We start from the raw sequence: 15,624 nt of genomic DNA, 5'->3' as shown, positions 1-15,624 counted from the left end.
CAGTACTGGTGGGTACAGGTCTGTCACTGTATAACATTGGGGGACAGTATTGGTGGGCACAAGTCTGTCACTGTATAACACTGGGGTCCAGTACTGGTGGGCACAAGTCTGTCACTGTATAACACTGGGGGACAGTGTGGGTGGGCACTAGTCTGTCACTGTATAACACTGGGGGACAGTATTGGTGCGTAGAGCTCTGTCACTGTATAAGACTGGGGTCCAGTACTGGTGGGTACAGGTCTGTCACTGTATAACACTGGGGGACAGTACTGGTGGGTACAGGTCTGTCGCTGTATAACACTGGGGTCAAGTACTGGTGGGCACAGGTCTGTCACTGTATAACACTGGGGTACAGTACTGGTGGGCACAAATCTGTCACTGTAGGTCCAGTACTGGTGGGCACAAGTCTGTCGCTGTATAACACTGGGGTTCAGTATTGGTGGGTACAGGTCTGGCACTGTATAACATTGGGGTACAGGTCTGTCGCTGTATAACAGTGGCGTACAGTACTGGTGGGTACAGACTGTCGCTGTATAATACTGCAGTCCAGTACTAGTGGGTACAGGTCTGTCACTGGATAATATTGTGCGGCAGTACTGGTGGGTACAGGTCTGTCACTGTATAACACTGGGGAACAGTACAGGTGTGTACAGGTCTGTCGCTGTATAACACTGGGGGACAGCATTGGTGGGTACAGACTGTTGCTGTATAAGACTGGGGTACAGTATTGGTGGGTACAGGTCTGTCACTGTATAACACTGGGGTCCAGTACTGGTGGGTACAGGTCTGTCACTGTATAACACTGAGGGACAGTACTGGTGGGTACAGGTCTGTCGTTGTATAACATTGGGGGACAGTATTGGTGGGCACAAGTCTGTCACTGTATAACACTGGGGTCCAGTACTGGTGGGCACAAGTCTGTCACTGTATAACACTGGGGGACAGTGTGGGTGGGCACTAGTCTGTCACTGTATAACACTGGGGGACAGTATTGGTGCGTAGAGCTCTGTCACTGTATAAGACTGGGGTCCAGTACTGGTGGGTACAGGTCTGTCACTGTATAACACTGGGGGACAGTACTGGTGGGTACAGGTCTGTCGCTGTATAACATTGGGGGACAGTATTGGTGGTTACAGGTCTGTCGCTGTATAACACTGGGGTCCAGTACTGGTGGGCACAAGTCTGTCACTGTATAACACTGGGTGACAGTATTAGTGGGTACAGGTCTGTCACTGTATAACACTAGGGTACAGTACTGGTGGGTGCAGGTCTGTCACTGTATAACATTGGGGGACAGTACTGGTGGGTACAGGTCTGTCACTGTACAACATTGTGGTTCAGTACTGGTGGGCACAGGTCTGTCACTGTATAACACTGGGGGGCAGTATTGGTGGATACAGGTCTGTCACTGTATAACACTGGGGGACAGTACTGGTGGTACAGGTCTGTCACTGTATAACACTAGGGTACAGTACTGGTGGTACAGGTCGGTCACTATAACACTAGGGTACAGTACTGGTGGGTACAGGTCTGTCACTGTATAACACTGGTGGACAGTGCTGGTGGGTACAGGTCTGTCACTGTATAACACTGGGGGACAGTATTGGTGGTTACAGGTCTATCTCTGTATAATACTGGGGTCCAGTACTGGTGGGTACAGGTCTGTCACTGTATAACACTGGGGTTCAGTATTGGTGGGTACAGGTCTGGCACTGTATAACATTGGGGTATAGTACTGGTGTGTACAGGTCTGTCGCTGTATAACACTGCAGTCCAGTACTAGTGGGTACAGGTCTGTCACTGGATAACATTGTGCGGCAGTACTGGTGGGTACAGGTCTGTCGCTGTATAACACTGGGGTACAGTATTGGTGGGTACAGGTCTGTCACTGTATAACATTGGGGGGCAGTACTGGTGGGTACAGGTCTGTCACTGTATAACATTGTGGTTCAGTACTGGTGGGTACAGGTCTGTCCCTGTACAACACTGGGGGACAGTATTGGTGGGTACAGGTCTGTCACTGTATAACACTGGGGTTCAGCATTGGTGGGTTCAGGTCTGGCACTGTATAACATTGGGGTACAGTACTGGTGGGTACAGGTCTGTCGCTGTATAACAGTGGCATACAGTACTGGTGGGTACAGACTGTCGCTGTATAACACTGGCGTCCAGTACTAGTGGGTACAAGTCTGTCACTGTATAACACTGGCGTCCAGTACTGGTGGGTACAAGTCTGTCACCGTATAACACTGGGGGACAGTACTGGTGGGTACAGACGGTCGCTGTTTAACACTGGGGTACAGTACTGGTGGGTACAGGTCTGTCGCTGTATAACACTGGGAGACAGTACTGGTGGGTACAGGTCTGTCACTGTATAACACTGGCGTCCAGTACTGGTGGGTAAAGGTCTGTCACTGTATAACACTGGGGGACAGTACTGGTGGGTACAGATTGTCACTGTATAACACTGCGGTCCAGTACTGGTGGGTACAGGTCTGTCACTGGATAACATTGGGAGACAGTACTGGTGGGTTCAGGTCTTTAATTGGATAACATTGAGGGACACTACTGGTGGGTACAGGTCTGTCACTGTACAACACTGGGTGACAGTACTGGTGGGTACAGGTCTGTCACTGTATAACACTGGGGTCCAGTACTGGTGGGTACAGGTCTGTCGCTGTATAACACTGGGTGACAGTACTGGTGGGTACAGGTCTGTCGCTGTATAACACTGGGTGACAGTATTGGTGGGTACAGGCCTATCACTGTATAACACTGGGGTACAGTACTGGTGGGTACAGGTCTGTCACTGTATAACACTGGGGGGCAGTGGTAGCTGAAAATCACTTGAAGGAGTTGTCCTTCTGACCCCTACCCCAGTTAGCTGATTGTGACAGTCTGGGTCTGCAGACTCTGCCTCTAACCTTCCCTCTGTTTTATTATGTTCATATTTCAGTCTCACAAGATCAGCAAACTCCTGTACAGGACGCAAGTATCAGCCACATGGTGCTTCAAGGTAACCAACTACATCTGAAGAGGGGAGGGAGGTGGACAGTGATAGAGAGAAAGGCCTAGAAATTCGGTTGGGGCGCCAAAGTGGCACAAAAGTCACCTGAGCGCAGGATTTAGCGCAGCGTTCGAGGTTTTAGCGATCGTCAGATTTTCAGTTTCATTGCCCCTCGAGGGACACGGGGCAAGGCTCGAGGCGCTCCGCGTCCCTCTTAGGGCGCTGAAACTGAATATCGCAGCGCAACGCGCCGCAGCGCCACACGCTGCGGCACGGCACGCTGTGGTACTGCAGGCCTTCCTCCCACTGTTAAGGGGGAGGGGCCTGCAACAGCGCGATCCCCGCTCGCGAGTGCCGGCAAATGAGCCCGGCACCAAGGAGAAGTGCCGGGCTCTCGGGAAACAGCCGGCAATGCCGCGGGGGGGGGGGTTAGGAGGCCGGGGACGGAGGTGCTGGCAGGCGGCCGCCCCGCACCTCCACCTTAACTTGCGCCGCTGCCGGCACAGTAAGGCCCGTGAACCGGGCGTGGGTAGCGAACGGCGCAACTGCGGCGTTCGCTGCCAAATATCACGAACGGGGCGCGAATGGGGCGCTGCGCACACCGATGACGTCATCGGTGGCGGCGCAGCGCAAATGGCTAACGCCACCATTAGCACCCCTGCTGAATATTGCGGGAGGCACAGCCAATGGCGCTATAGCCACTGACTGCCTCTTTAGGCGCTAACAGGTGGCGCTACTCACCCAATTTTTCCCCCAAAGTGTATAAAGAGGAGAGAAGAGCGAGTGAATGAACAGAGAGCTGGAGAGATGGTAGGGGTGAGGAGATCGAGCAAGTGGGAGATGGAGTAGTGTGAGCGAGAGACAGAAAGTAGATGGTGAGAACGAGAGTGAATGAAAGAGGAAGACAGTGGGAGAGCTAGAAGCGGTGGAAGATTGACAATGGAGTGAGAGAGATGGGGAAAGAGAGAGAAAGACGAGAGGCAGTGGGAAGGAGAGAGAAAGGCAGACAGAATGGGAGATGTGTTGGAAAGTAACGAATATGACTCCCATTTCTAAAAAAAGACAAACGAAGTGTTCTGAAATTACAGACAGGGATCTTGCCCTGGCTGTGCGGAAGATGTTTGAGAATATGATGAGGGATCAGTGAGGGAGTATTGGGAAGGGCAGCGTCTGATTCGCGAGAGACAGCTTGGGTTCAGGAGGGTTAGGTCAGGTCAGGTCTCCCCAGTGTACTGGGGTAAGCAGGTTTGGTAATCTGGTGGCTGAGGCAGTGTATGGTATCAGTTGGGTTTCGGGAAGACATTAGATACATTGCCACGTAACCGACAGATTGACAGGATGCATGTCTCTAGGATAGATGTCACAATATTTGTCTGATTAGACACCTTGGAAGGAGTGCAGCGTAGATTCACCAGAATGTTACCAGGGCTCCAAGGGTTAATTTATGAGGAGAGATTGCATAAACTAGGCTTGTATTCCCTGGAATATAGGTTAAGGGATTGTAGTGTCCGAGGATCAATAATACTCAGACTGCAGGAGAACAATAAAACAGGTATTTACTGAACAGAGAGTAATTCAAGACTGAAATACAGAAGCCTGCTATGGCTTTATATACAGGGGTGGTCACTGCCGGTACTGCAGTATAGAATCAGTTCTTCTCTTAAAGGAACATACACAACAATTCCTCCCCTTTTAGATAAACAGTACATAACATTCATTTAACAACTAAATAATAACTAATTACAATTACAATTTTCTCTGTACTATATACATCAACTGAAATAATCATTTATAAGCTCAGTCTTTGAGGAGGCTTCCTGACCCTGACTGGATAGCGCCTTTCTCGAGTATCCTGTTCTTGCGGCGGAGTTGATTCTGGCTCATTGTCATCGGTTGGTTCGTCAGCTTCCAATACCACTGCTTCTGAGGTAGACGCAATCTGTACTTCGGGTTGATTACCAGGTGCACCTGCTCGTGGTATGGGTTTGACTTGTTCCTGTGACTCTAGAATCTGGCCAGCATGGCATCTCACGATGCCCTCTCCAACGTCCACTGTGTACATTAGTGGTCCCTGCTGTGTGCATATCGTTCCTGGCTGCCATTTTTCTGTTCGGTAGTCGCGGGCCAAGACTGGTTGCCCTATCTTGAAGCTCCTGGTTGGCTTCTCATTTATGTGCTGGAATTGCTTATCCTCAACATCTCGTCTTATGTTTGGTTTGAGCAAATCCAGGCGACATCTTAGCCTTTGGTTGAAGAACATTATGGCTGGAGCTTGGTTGGTGACTGCATGTGTCGCATTCCGGTAAGCAAACAAGAAATTATCCACCTTGTGTTGTAGTGGTATGTCTTCATTATGCATTGCCTTTATGGCCTTTTTAAAGGTCTGAACAAACCTCTCAGCCAATCCATTTGTGGCTGGATGATATGGGGCAGATGTGTAATGTTTCACCCCATTATTCCTCAGAAACCTCCGGAAATCCTCTGACACAAACTGTGGCCCATTGTCGGAGCAAATCTGTTCTGGCAAGCCATTCCTGGCGAAGATGGTCCGTAGGACTGCAATAGTTTTCTCCGTGGTGGTGGAGGACATTTTGATGACCTCTGGCCATTTCGAATGGGCGTCCACAGTGATTAGGAACATTGAGTCCATAAATGGACCAGCAAAATCAACGTGTACCCGTTGCCATGGAGATGAGGGCCACTCCCATGGATGTAGCGGGGCCTGTGGTGGAGCGTTTTGGACCTTCTGGCATCCTGTGCATCTCTTGGTCATATCCTCGATTTCTTTATCGATTCCCAGCCACCACACAAATGCCCTGGCTTGGCTCTTCATTTTTACTCCTCCCAGATGACCCTCATGAAGCTCATTGAGCACTCTATCTCTCAACTTGGGTGGAATTACCACTCGGGATCCACACATCAAGGTCCCCCGGCACACTGACAGCTGTTCTCTCCTTGGCGAGAATGCTGGCAACAGTGAGTTGCCATGTGCTGGCCATCCCTTCACCATCAAATCATAGACCCGAGAGAGTGTCGGGTCATTTCGGGTTTCCTTCTCTTTACTTGAGTTTGTAACAGGTAGACATTCGACTATGGTCGCATGGAATATCTCAACAGGGTCCACTGCAGGTGCTTCCTCTACCATAGGCAATGGTAGGCGCGACAGCCCATCAGCGTTTCCATGCTGTTTCGTACCCTTGTACTCTATGTCGTACTGATGTGCCCCTAGAAAAAGTGACCATCTTTGCAGCCGTTGCGCCGTCATCACCGGAACGCCCTTCTTTGGGTTAAAAATGGAGACCAGGGGCTGATGATCAGTCAGTAGGGTGAATTTCTGTCCGTGCAGATAGTGATTGAACTTCTTCACCTCCCACACCAGGCTGAGGGCCTCCCTGTCAATCTAGGCGTAGTTACGCTCGGCTGAGGTTAACGAGCGCGACGCAAAGGCTATTGGCCTCTCTGAACCGTCAGGGAATTTGTGTGACAGCACCGCTCCGATGCCGTAGGGAGACGCATCACATGCTAACCGAATCGGTAGTGTTGGATTGTAGTGGGCCAATACTTCTTTTGAAGTGATTAGGCATTTACATTTCTGAAAGGCACGCTTACACTCATCACCCCATTTCCATGTTACTCCAGTTTGCAGTAGGGCATTCAGTGGGTGCAGAATTGTAGATAAATTCGGCAAGAACTTATGGTAGTAGTTCACCAACCCGAGGAACGACCTCAGTTGCAACACATTTTCCGGTGCTGGAGCCTTGACTACAGCCTCAATCTTGTCCGGCGACTTATGCAACCCTTCCTCATCAATCATGTGGCCACAATACGAGATTTGTCTCCTGAAGAACTCGCATTTGGGGCGGTTGGCTCGTAGCCCATATTCCTGTAATCTCATGAGCACCTGCTCCAGGTTGGCAAGGTGTTCACTGTCATTTTCGCCCGTAACCAGGATGCCGTCCAAATAACACTGGGTCCCCGGGATCCCTTGCAGGACTTGTTCCATCGCCCTCTGCCAAATAGCCGGGGCTGATGCTACCCCGAATACCAGTCGATTGTACTGGTAAAGGCCTTTGTGAGTGTTTATCGTGAGGTATTTCCTAGACGCTTCTTCCACCTCCATTTGTAGATACGCTTGGGCCAGATCAATCTTTGTAAAGCGTTTCCCTCCAGATAGTGAGGCGAAAATATCTTCTATCCGTGGAAGTGGATATTGTACTGTGTGCAGGACTGGGTTCACAGTTACCTTGAAGTCCCCACAGATGCGAACCTTCTTCAGTTCCCCAGGCGTGCTGCTCAATGATTTCTTCATTACAGGAACGATGGGTGTGGCCCACTCGCTCCAGTCCACCTTGGACAGCACACCCGAACGCTCCAGACTCTCCAGCTCTGCTTCAACGGCTGGGCGGATCGCGTAAGGTACCGGTCTGGCCTTAAAAAATTTTGGGTTTGCGTTATCTTCGATTTTTATCGTTGCCGTTACTCCTTTTAGAGTCCCAACTCCTTGTTGGAACACCTCTTTCGCGTCAGTTAGAATTTTTGACAGTCGTCCAGGTGTGACGTCATCATCCTTTTTATCAGTCACAGTTAGCGCCTGAATGGAATGCCAATCCAATTGTATTTTTCGGATCCATTCACATCCCAATAATGGTGGTCCTCCATCTGGTAGTATATATAGATACAGTTTCTGTGTTTCCTTGCCGTTGTATTCAACTGGCACCCTTATTTTTCCTCTGGGGTAGACTTTTTGCCCCATGTATGTCTTCAAATACAATGGACGTGTCCTTCAAGGGTATGTGTGAGAATAGCCGCTCATAGTCTCGTCGATTCATGACAGTTAGGGCTGATCCTGTGTCCAATTCCATCTTTACTGGGGACCCTGCTATCATGAGGGTGACCCAAATGGTTCGGTGATCCTCCTTTGCGATCACATTGTGTAACTTTAGGCAAGTTAGTCTCCTGCTCCCGGAGTCCTTATCACTCTCCTGATCTTCCGAACTACTGTCTGTCAATTTCTTTACTTTCTTGTACTTTTCCTTAGTAGTTCTTGTAGTGTTGGTTTTCTTTCCCGACCTGCAGACTCTTGCTACGTGTCCCATTTTCCCACATTGCCTGCATACTTTGTCCTTAACCCAGCAGTCCTTCTGATCATGGGTTGTTCTGCTGCAGCGATAGCACTTTTCTGCTCCATACGCCATTTTGTTAGCGCTGTATTCCTGTGGTTTCTGTTGTATTTCTGCAGCTCCCCGTGCTGCTGCTTCATAGGATACTACCACGCTGAAAGCCTGTTCTAGCGTCGGGTCCTTTTTCGAAAGTAGTCGTTTCTGGGTTCCTTCACTCTGGAGCCCGCAGACAAACTTATCCCGCAAGGTGTCTGCCAGTCCTGCTCCGAACTGGCAGTGCTTCGATAACTTGCGTAGTTCCGTAAGATAGTCAGCATTGTTCTCATCTTTGTGCTGGTTTCTTTTATGGAACTTGAATCTTTCTGCTATCAGCAGCGGTGTAGGGTTTAGGTGTTCCTGTAAGATATTAACAATCTCTTCAAAACTTTTCTCCATTGGTTTAGCTGGGGTAATTAAATTCCGCAATAGGCCGTACGTTCTCACACCCATCAAATTTAATAATACCGACGCCTTCTTTCCATTGGCCACCTCATTGGCATTGCAGTACACTTCAATTCTTTCCACATACGTGGTCCAGTCTTCTACCTCGTTGTCGAAAGCAGTGATACTGCCACTCTTCGGCATCTTGGGTGATTTAAAATAGCGCCTCGCGCGCTTTTTCTTCTTCCCCAACGTAATAAAATGGCGCCTCCCGCGCTTTTCCTTCTTCCCCAATGGAATAAAATGGCGCCTCCCGCGCTTTTCCTTCTTCCCCTTGCTGCCACGCTGCTCCCAGCGTTCTACAGGGTAATGGCGGCGACCCGCGGCTTCGGCGCGTCTCACTTTTCCTTCCCCGCGTTCTATCCTCTCCACGCTGCCCTGTTCTTGAGCACCGACTGCGCCCTGTGCGCTCCACCCTCTCTTTCTCTTCCTCCCGACGACGCTGCACGGCCCCTTTGCAGAGCCGCTCGATCGAGCCCGAGCCCCCCGCAGTCCGGAAGGGTCAGCGCACTACCTTCTACCAGCACGACTTGCTGGAACACCTCGACTGGGGAGCCAGGCCCAGCTCTCCACAGCCTCCCCCGCAACTCTCCGATGGATCCCTGGGCGGTTGCCTGCGGTTGACGCCCGCCGTTCTTATTATGTCCGTGTATAATTGAGACACGGACTGCAGGAGTTGGTTATAACAGGTCTTTACTAAATGGAGGCAACCTGGAACTACTATGCAAATTTTATGACACAGGCTTATATACAGGGGTGGTCACTACTGGTACTGCAGTATACAGGGGCTGCAGAATATAGTTCCTTCTGCAAAGTACATACACTACAATTCCTCCCCTTTTAGCTAAACAGTACATAACATTCGATTAACAATGAAATAACATATTTACAATTACAGTTGCTAGATACATTAGTTGAAGTTAAGCAATTATAAGTTCAGTCTTTGAGGAGGCTTCCTGATTCTGTCTGGATAACGCCTCTTTGGGGTATCAGGTTCTTCTGGCAAAGTTGAGTCGGGATCAATGTCGTTGTTTGGTTCGTCTGCTTCCAATATCACCGATTCTGAGGTAGCTGCCATTGGTACTTCGGTTTCATCGCCAGGTGTATCAGATCGCGGTGTGGAGTTGACGTTTCCCAGTGACTCTAGAATCTGGTCAGCATGGCGTCTTACAATGCTCTCTCCAATGTCCACGGTATACATTAGAGGTCCTTGCCGTGTACAGATCGTTCCTGGCTGCCATTTCTCTGTGCGGTAGTCCCGGGCCAAAACTGGTTGACCTATCTTAAAACTCCTGGTCGGCCTTTCATTCATATTCTGAAACTGCCTGTTCTCCACATCTCTTCGGACGTTTGACTTAACCAAATCCAAGCGGCATCGTAGTCTTTGATTGAAGAACATCATGGCTGGAGTTTGGTTGGTAACCGCATGTGTCGCATTCCGGTAGGCAAACAAGAAGCTATCCACCTTGTGCTGTAGGGGTATATCTTCATTACACATTGCCTTGATAGCCTTCTTGAATGTTTGAACGAACCTCTCGGCCAATCCATTAGTGGCTGGATGATATGGGGCGGATGTGTAATGCTTAACACCATTGTTCTTTAAGAACCTCCGGAACTCTTCAGACACAAACTGTGGTCCATTGTCGGAGCAAATCTGTTCAGGCAGCCCATTCCTGGCGAATATGGTTCATAAGACTGTGATAGTTTTTTCTGTGGTGGTTGAGGGCATCCACCGCAATTACAAACATCGAGTCCATAAATGGACCAGCAAAATCAATGTGCACCCTTTGCCATGGAGATGAGGGCCACTCCCATGGATGTAGAGGGGCTTGTGGTGGGGCGTTTTGGACCTTCTGGCATCCTGTACAGCTCTTGGTCATCTCTTCGATTTCTCTATCGATTCCCGGCCACCACACAAACGCTCTGGCTAAGTTCTTCATTTTTACCCCTCCCAGATGACCCTCATGAAGCTCATTGAGCACTCTATCCTTCAATTTGGGTGGTATTACTGCTCTGGATCCACACATCAAGGTTCCTCTGCACACTGACAGCTGTTCTCTTCTCGGCGAGAATGCTGGCAGCAGTGGTTCGCCATGTGCTGGCCATCCCTTCACCGTTAAATCATAGACCCAGGAGAGTGTCGGGTCATTTTGTGTTTCCTTTTCTATGTTTGCATTCATCACAGGGAGACATTCGACTATGGTCGAGTGGAATATCTCCACTGGATCCACTGCAAGTTGTTCTTCCACCGTCGGCAATGGTAGGCGCGACAATCCATCAGCATTCCCATGCTGTTTAGTTCCTTTGTACTCGATGTCATATTGGTGTGCCCCTAGGAAAAGGGACCACCTCTGTAGCCATTGTGCTGTCATTATCGGTACGCCCTTCTGAGGGTTGAAAATGGAGACAAGAGGTTGATGATCAGTAAGTAGAGTAAATTTCTGACCGTGCAGGTAGTGATTGAACTTCTTCACCCCCCACACCAGGCTGAGGGCCTCTCTGTCAATCTGGGCGTAGTTACGCTCGGCTGAAGTTAACGAGCGTGACGCAAAAGCTATCGGCCTCTCTGAACCATCAAGGAATTTATGTGACGGTACCGCCCCAATGCCGTAGGGAGACGCATCACACGCCAGTCTTATCGGTAGTGATGGGTTGTAGTGAGCCAATACTTCTCTTGAAGTGATTAGGTCCTTACTCTTCTGAAAGGCCCGCTTACATTCATCGCTCCATTTCCATGCTACTCCCGTTTGTAGTCGGGCGTTCAGTGGGTGCAGAATTGTGGACAAATTTGGCAAAAACTTATGGTAGTAATTCACCAATCCGAGGAATGACCTCAGTTGCGACACATTTTCAGGCGCTGGAGCCTTAACTACCGCTTCAATTTTGTCAGGGGACTTATGTAACCCCTCTTCATCAATCACGTGGCCACAATACGATATCTGTTTCTTAAAAAACTCGCACTTAGGGCGATTGGCCCGTAGCCCATGTTCACGTAGTCTAGTGAGCACCTGCTCTAGGTTGGCAAGGTGTTCACTGTCATCTTCACCTGTCACTAGGATGTCGTCCAAGTAACACTGAGTCCCCGGAATTCCTTGCAGGACTTGTTCCATCGCTCTTTGCCATATCACCGGAGCTGATGCTACTCCGAATACCAGTCGATTATACTGGTAAAGATCTTTGTGAGTGTTTATCGTGAGATACTTCCTAGAGGATTCTTCCAACCTCCATCTGTAAATATGCTTGTGCTAGGTCAATTTTTGTAAAACGCTTCCCTCCAGATAGTGAGGCGAAGATATCTTCTATCCTTGGAAGAGGATATTGTACTGTGTGAAGGACTGGGTTCACCGTCACCTTGAAGTCCCCACAGATGCGAACCTTCCTTGGCTCCTCAGACTTATTGTTTAATGTTTTCTTCATGACAGGAACGATGGGTGTCGCCCACTCGCTCCAGTCTACCTTAGATAACACGCCTGCATTCTCCAGATTCTCCAGCTCTGCCTCGACGGCTGGGCGAATTGCATATGGTACCGGTCTTGCTTTGAAAAACTTGGGAATTGCATTCTCTTCTATTTTTATCGAGGCGGTTGCGCCTTTAAGAGTTCCCAGTTCTTGTTGAAATACCTCTTTGGCGTTAGCTAAGATTGTTGACAATCGTCCAGGAGTGACGTCGTCATCCTTTTTACCAGCCACCGTCAGTGCCTGAATGGAGTGCCAGTCTAAACTTATCTTTCTGATCCATTCACGTCCCAATAACGGTGGTCCACTGTAAAGTATGTGTCTATACTTAATCCAATAATGAAGAGACAGCTTGGAGGATTCAACGTAGGTCTTTACTTAATACCAACAGGCGGGGAACTGAGGGGAGATCAGTACCCACAGTACTATTTATACCCCTATGGCCAGGAGTGGTACTACGGTATCACTACGCCCTACAAAGTAGTGCTGCCCTGGCCATAGGTTTAAAGTAACATACCTATTACATACACAACATTCCTCCCCTTTTAATTAAAACGTACCCGTGCAATTAAGTCAATAGATGCCCCATAACTAGGGCTAATAACATTTGGTAACACAATATACATAACATATTTACATCAAGAGTTGTCTACTTATATATATATATATATATATATAAACAGAAACATGTTATAGATTCAGTCTCTGAGGAGGCCTCCTATCTCGACTAGGATAACGTCTTTCTCTAGTCGGTCTCGGTGTAGGCGGCGGTACTTCCGTCACCCCTTCATCGCTGGACTCGTCGGTGTCTGATGGCACATCCTGTGCCGTGGAGATCACTGGAGTGCTGAACTCCTCGCAATCCTGAGCCCTCTGTAACGACGAGCTGGGCCGTGATTCCGCTGTAACAATGTGCTGAGACGTTTGAGGTAGTGAATCAGTTGGGGTTCTGGACTCCACAAGTTGATCAGCATGTCGTCTGATTATGCCTTCCCCTGTCTCAAGTGTGTACATCAAGGGTCCCTGGCGGGCCTTTATCGTACCAGACCGCCACTTTTCATTCCGATAATCACGGGCCAACACTTGCTGCCCCACCTCGAAGCTCCGTGTCTGTCTGTCAGGAGCCCTACGAAATACTCGGTTTTCCACATCTCTCCAAATGTTTGGTCTGAGCAATTCAAGGCGAGACCTTAACCTTCTATTAAAGAACATGATGGCGGGGGCCTGGTTGGTCACCGTATGTGCAGCATTACGGTATGCGAATAGGAAGTTGTCCACCTTGTGTTGTAGTGGCAACCTTTCCTCCCCCATCGCCTTGATGGCCTTTTTAAAAGTCTGTACAAAGCACTCTGCCAGCCCATTTGTAGCCGGATGATATGGTGCGGACGTATAATGTCGCACTCCATTCCTTTTTAGGAATGCTTGAAATTCTTCTGCCACAAATTGTGGCCCATTGTCCGAACAGACTTGCTCGGGCACCCCGTTTCAGGCAAAAATGGTCCTTAAGACTGCGACCGTCTTTTCGGCTGTCGTTGATGACATCTTTATGACCTCCGGCCATTTTGAATGGGCGTCCACTACAATAAGGAACATCGCATCCAGGAAGGGGCCAGCGAAGTCCACGTGGATCCTTTGCCACGGCGTTGAGGGCCACTCCCACGGATGTAGTGGGGCTTGTGGTGGTACGTTCTGTACCATCTGGCACCCTTGGCACGCTTTTGCTACTTCCTCAATGTCCCTGTCAATGCCGGGCCACCAGACGTAGGCTCTGGCGAGGCTTTTCATTTTGACACCCCCCAGATGACCTTCGTGTAAGTCCGGCAACACTTTATGTTGTAATTTTTGAGGGACCACCACCCTGGCTCCGCACATCAATGTACCCCGGCAGACGGACAACTGGTCCTTCCTTGCCGAAAACGCCGGCAATGATGCGTCATCCTGCGCCGGCCAGCCTTTCACGGTTAACTCGTAAACCCTTGCCAATGTCGGGTCGTTCCGTGTTTCCCGCTCGATACATTGGCTGGTGATGGGCAAGTGTTCCATAACAGCCGTATGATATATTTCCACGGGGTCCTGTACTATCTCTTCGATCTCGGCAGGCAAGGGTAGCCGCGACAGGCCATCCGCATTGCCATGCTGTTTGGTACCCTTATATTCGATAAGGTACTGGTGTGCTCCTAAGAACAGTGACCATCTCTGTAGCCTTTGGGCCGTCATCAGGGGCACCCCTTTTGTTGGATTAAATATCGACACCAACGGTTGATGATCCGTCAGTAGTGTGAAACGTTGCCCATGCAGGTAGTGGTGGAATTTTTTTACACCCCACATCAGACTGAGGGCCTCCCTGTCGATTTGCGCATAGTTTCTTTCGGCTGTAGTTAACGACCTTGAGGCAAATGCTATTGGCCTCTCCGTCCCGTTGGGAAATTTGTGTGACAACACTGCCCCTATACCGTACGGGGAGGCGTCACATGCCAACCTCATTGGCATTTTTGGGTCAAAGTGTGCGAGCACTTCCTTTGATGTAATGAGTTGTTTACCCTTTTTAAAAGCAGCCTCACACGCTTCGTCCCAATTCCAGGAGACTCCCTTTTGCAGCAATGAATTTAGTGGATGTAAAATGGACGATAAGTTCGGGAGGAACTTATGGTAATAGTTTATAAGGCCTAAGACTGATCGTAACTGAGATACATTCTCAGGGGGCGGGGCCTTCACTACTGCCTCGATCTTTTCCGGGGACTTACGCAGGCCTTCCTTATCTATAATGTGACCACAGTATGAGATACGTTCCTGGAAAAACTCACATTTCTGCTTGTTCGCCCTGAGTCCGTATTGTTGCAACCGCAGAAGTACTCGCTCCAGGTTAGCGAGGTGGTCGTTAGCCGTTTGTCCTGTCACCAGGATGTCATCCAGGTAGCACTGCGTTCCTGGAATGCCCTGTAGGACCTGTTCCATGGTCCTCTGCCATATTGCCGGGGCGGACGCCACACCAAATACCAGGCGATTGTACTGGTACAATCCCTTGTGTGTGTTAATCGTTAGGAGCTTTTTCGAGTCCTGTTCCACCTCCATCTGTAAATAAGCTTGACAAAGGTCAATCTTCGTAAAGTGTCTACCCCCAGCTAACGATGCGAATATGTCCTCTATCCGCGGCAGCGGATACTGTACCGTGTGCAGGACTGGGTTAATAGTTATCTTAAAATCCCCGCAAATGCGAACCTTCTTTGGTTCCCCCGGTGTGTTATTTGCAGATTTCTTTATAACTGGGACGATGGGCGTGGCCCACTCACTCCACTCAATCTTTGTAAGGACACCTGCACTCTCTAAGGCATCCAGTTCTGCTTCCACAGCTGGCCGAATGGCGTAAGGCACCGGTCTGGCCTTACAAAACTTGGGGTTTGCGTCTTGAGCAATAGTTATTTTTGCTCTAATGTCCTTTAAGGTCCCCAGCCCTTGTTGGAACACCTCTGGCGTTTTTGCCCATATTTTCGACAGCCTGCTTGTAATGGTTGTATCATCCTTGGTGGTCTCTACTTTTAACTCGTGTATCGACTTCCAGTC

The 15,624-nt window shown here is 49.4% G+C and overlaps 1 protein-coding gene across 1 annotated transcript in view; it reads left to right on the top strand.

Moving 5' to 3' along the window:
* Nucleotides 1–15,624, top strand: part of LOC147120057 (caspase-8-like) — a 54,440-nt gene that overhangs the window by 26,066 nt on the left and 12,750 nt on the right. The window contains exon 7 of the mRNA XM_085985573.1: nucleotides 2,957–3,016. Within this exon, the coding sequence (XP_085841699.1) occupies nucleotides 2,957–3,016 (60 nt within the window). The remainder of the gene's footprint in view (nucleotides 1–2,956; nucleotides 3,017–15,624) is intronic.

This window comes from Somniosus microcephalus, chromosome 4 (genome assembly GCF_052327205.1).
Source record: "Somniosus microcephalus isolate GS21.2 chromosome 4, FLI_Smic_1.0, whole genome shotgun sequence".
Classification (NCBI taxonomy): Eukaryota; Metazoa; Chordata; class Chondrichthyes; order Squaliformes; family Somniosidae; genus Somniosus; species Somniosus microcephalus.
The sequence above is the reverse complement of the archived record's forward strand: the minus strand, read 5'-3'. Positions and strand labels throughout refer to the sequence as shown.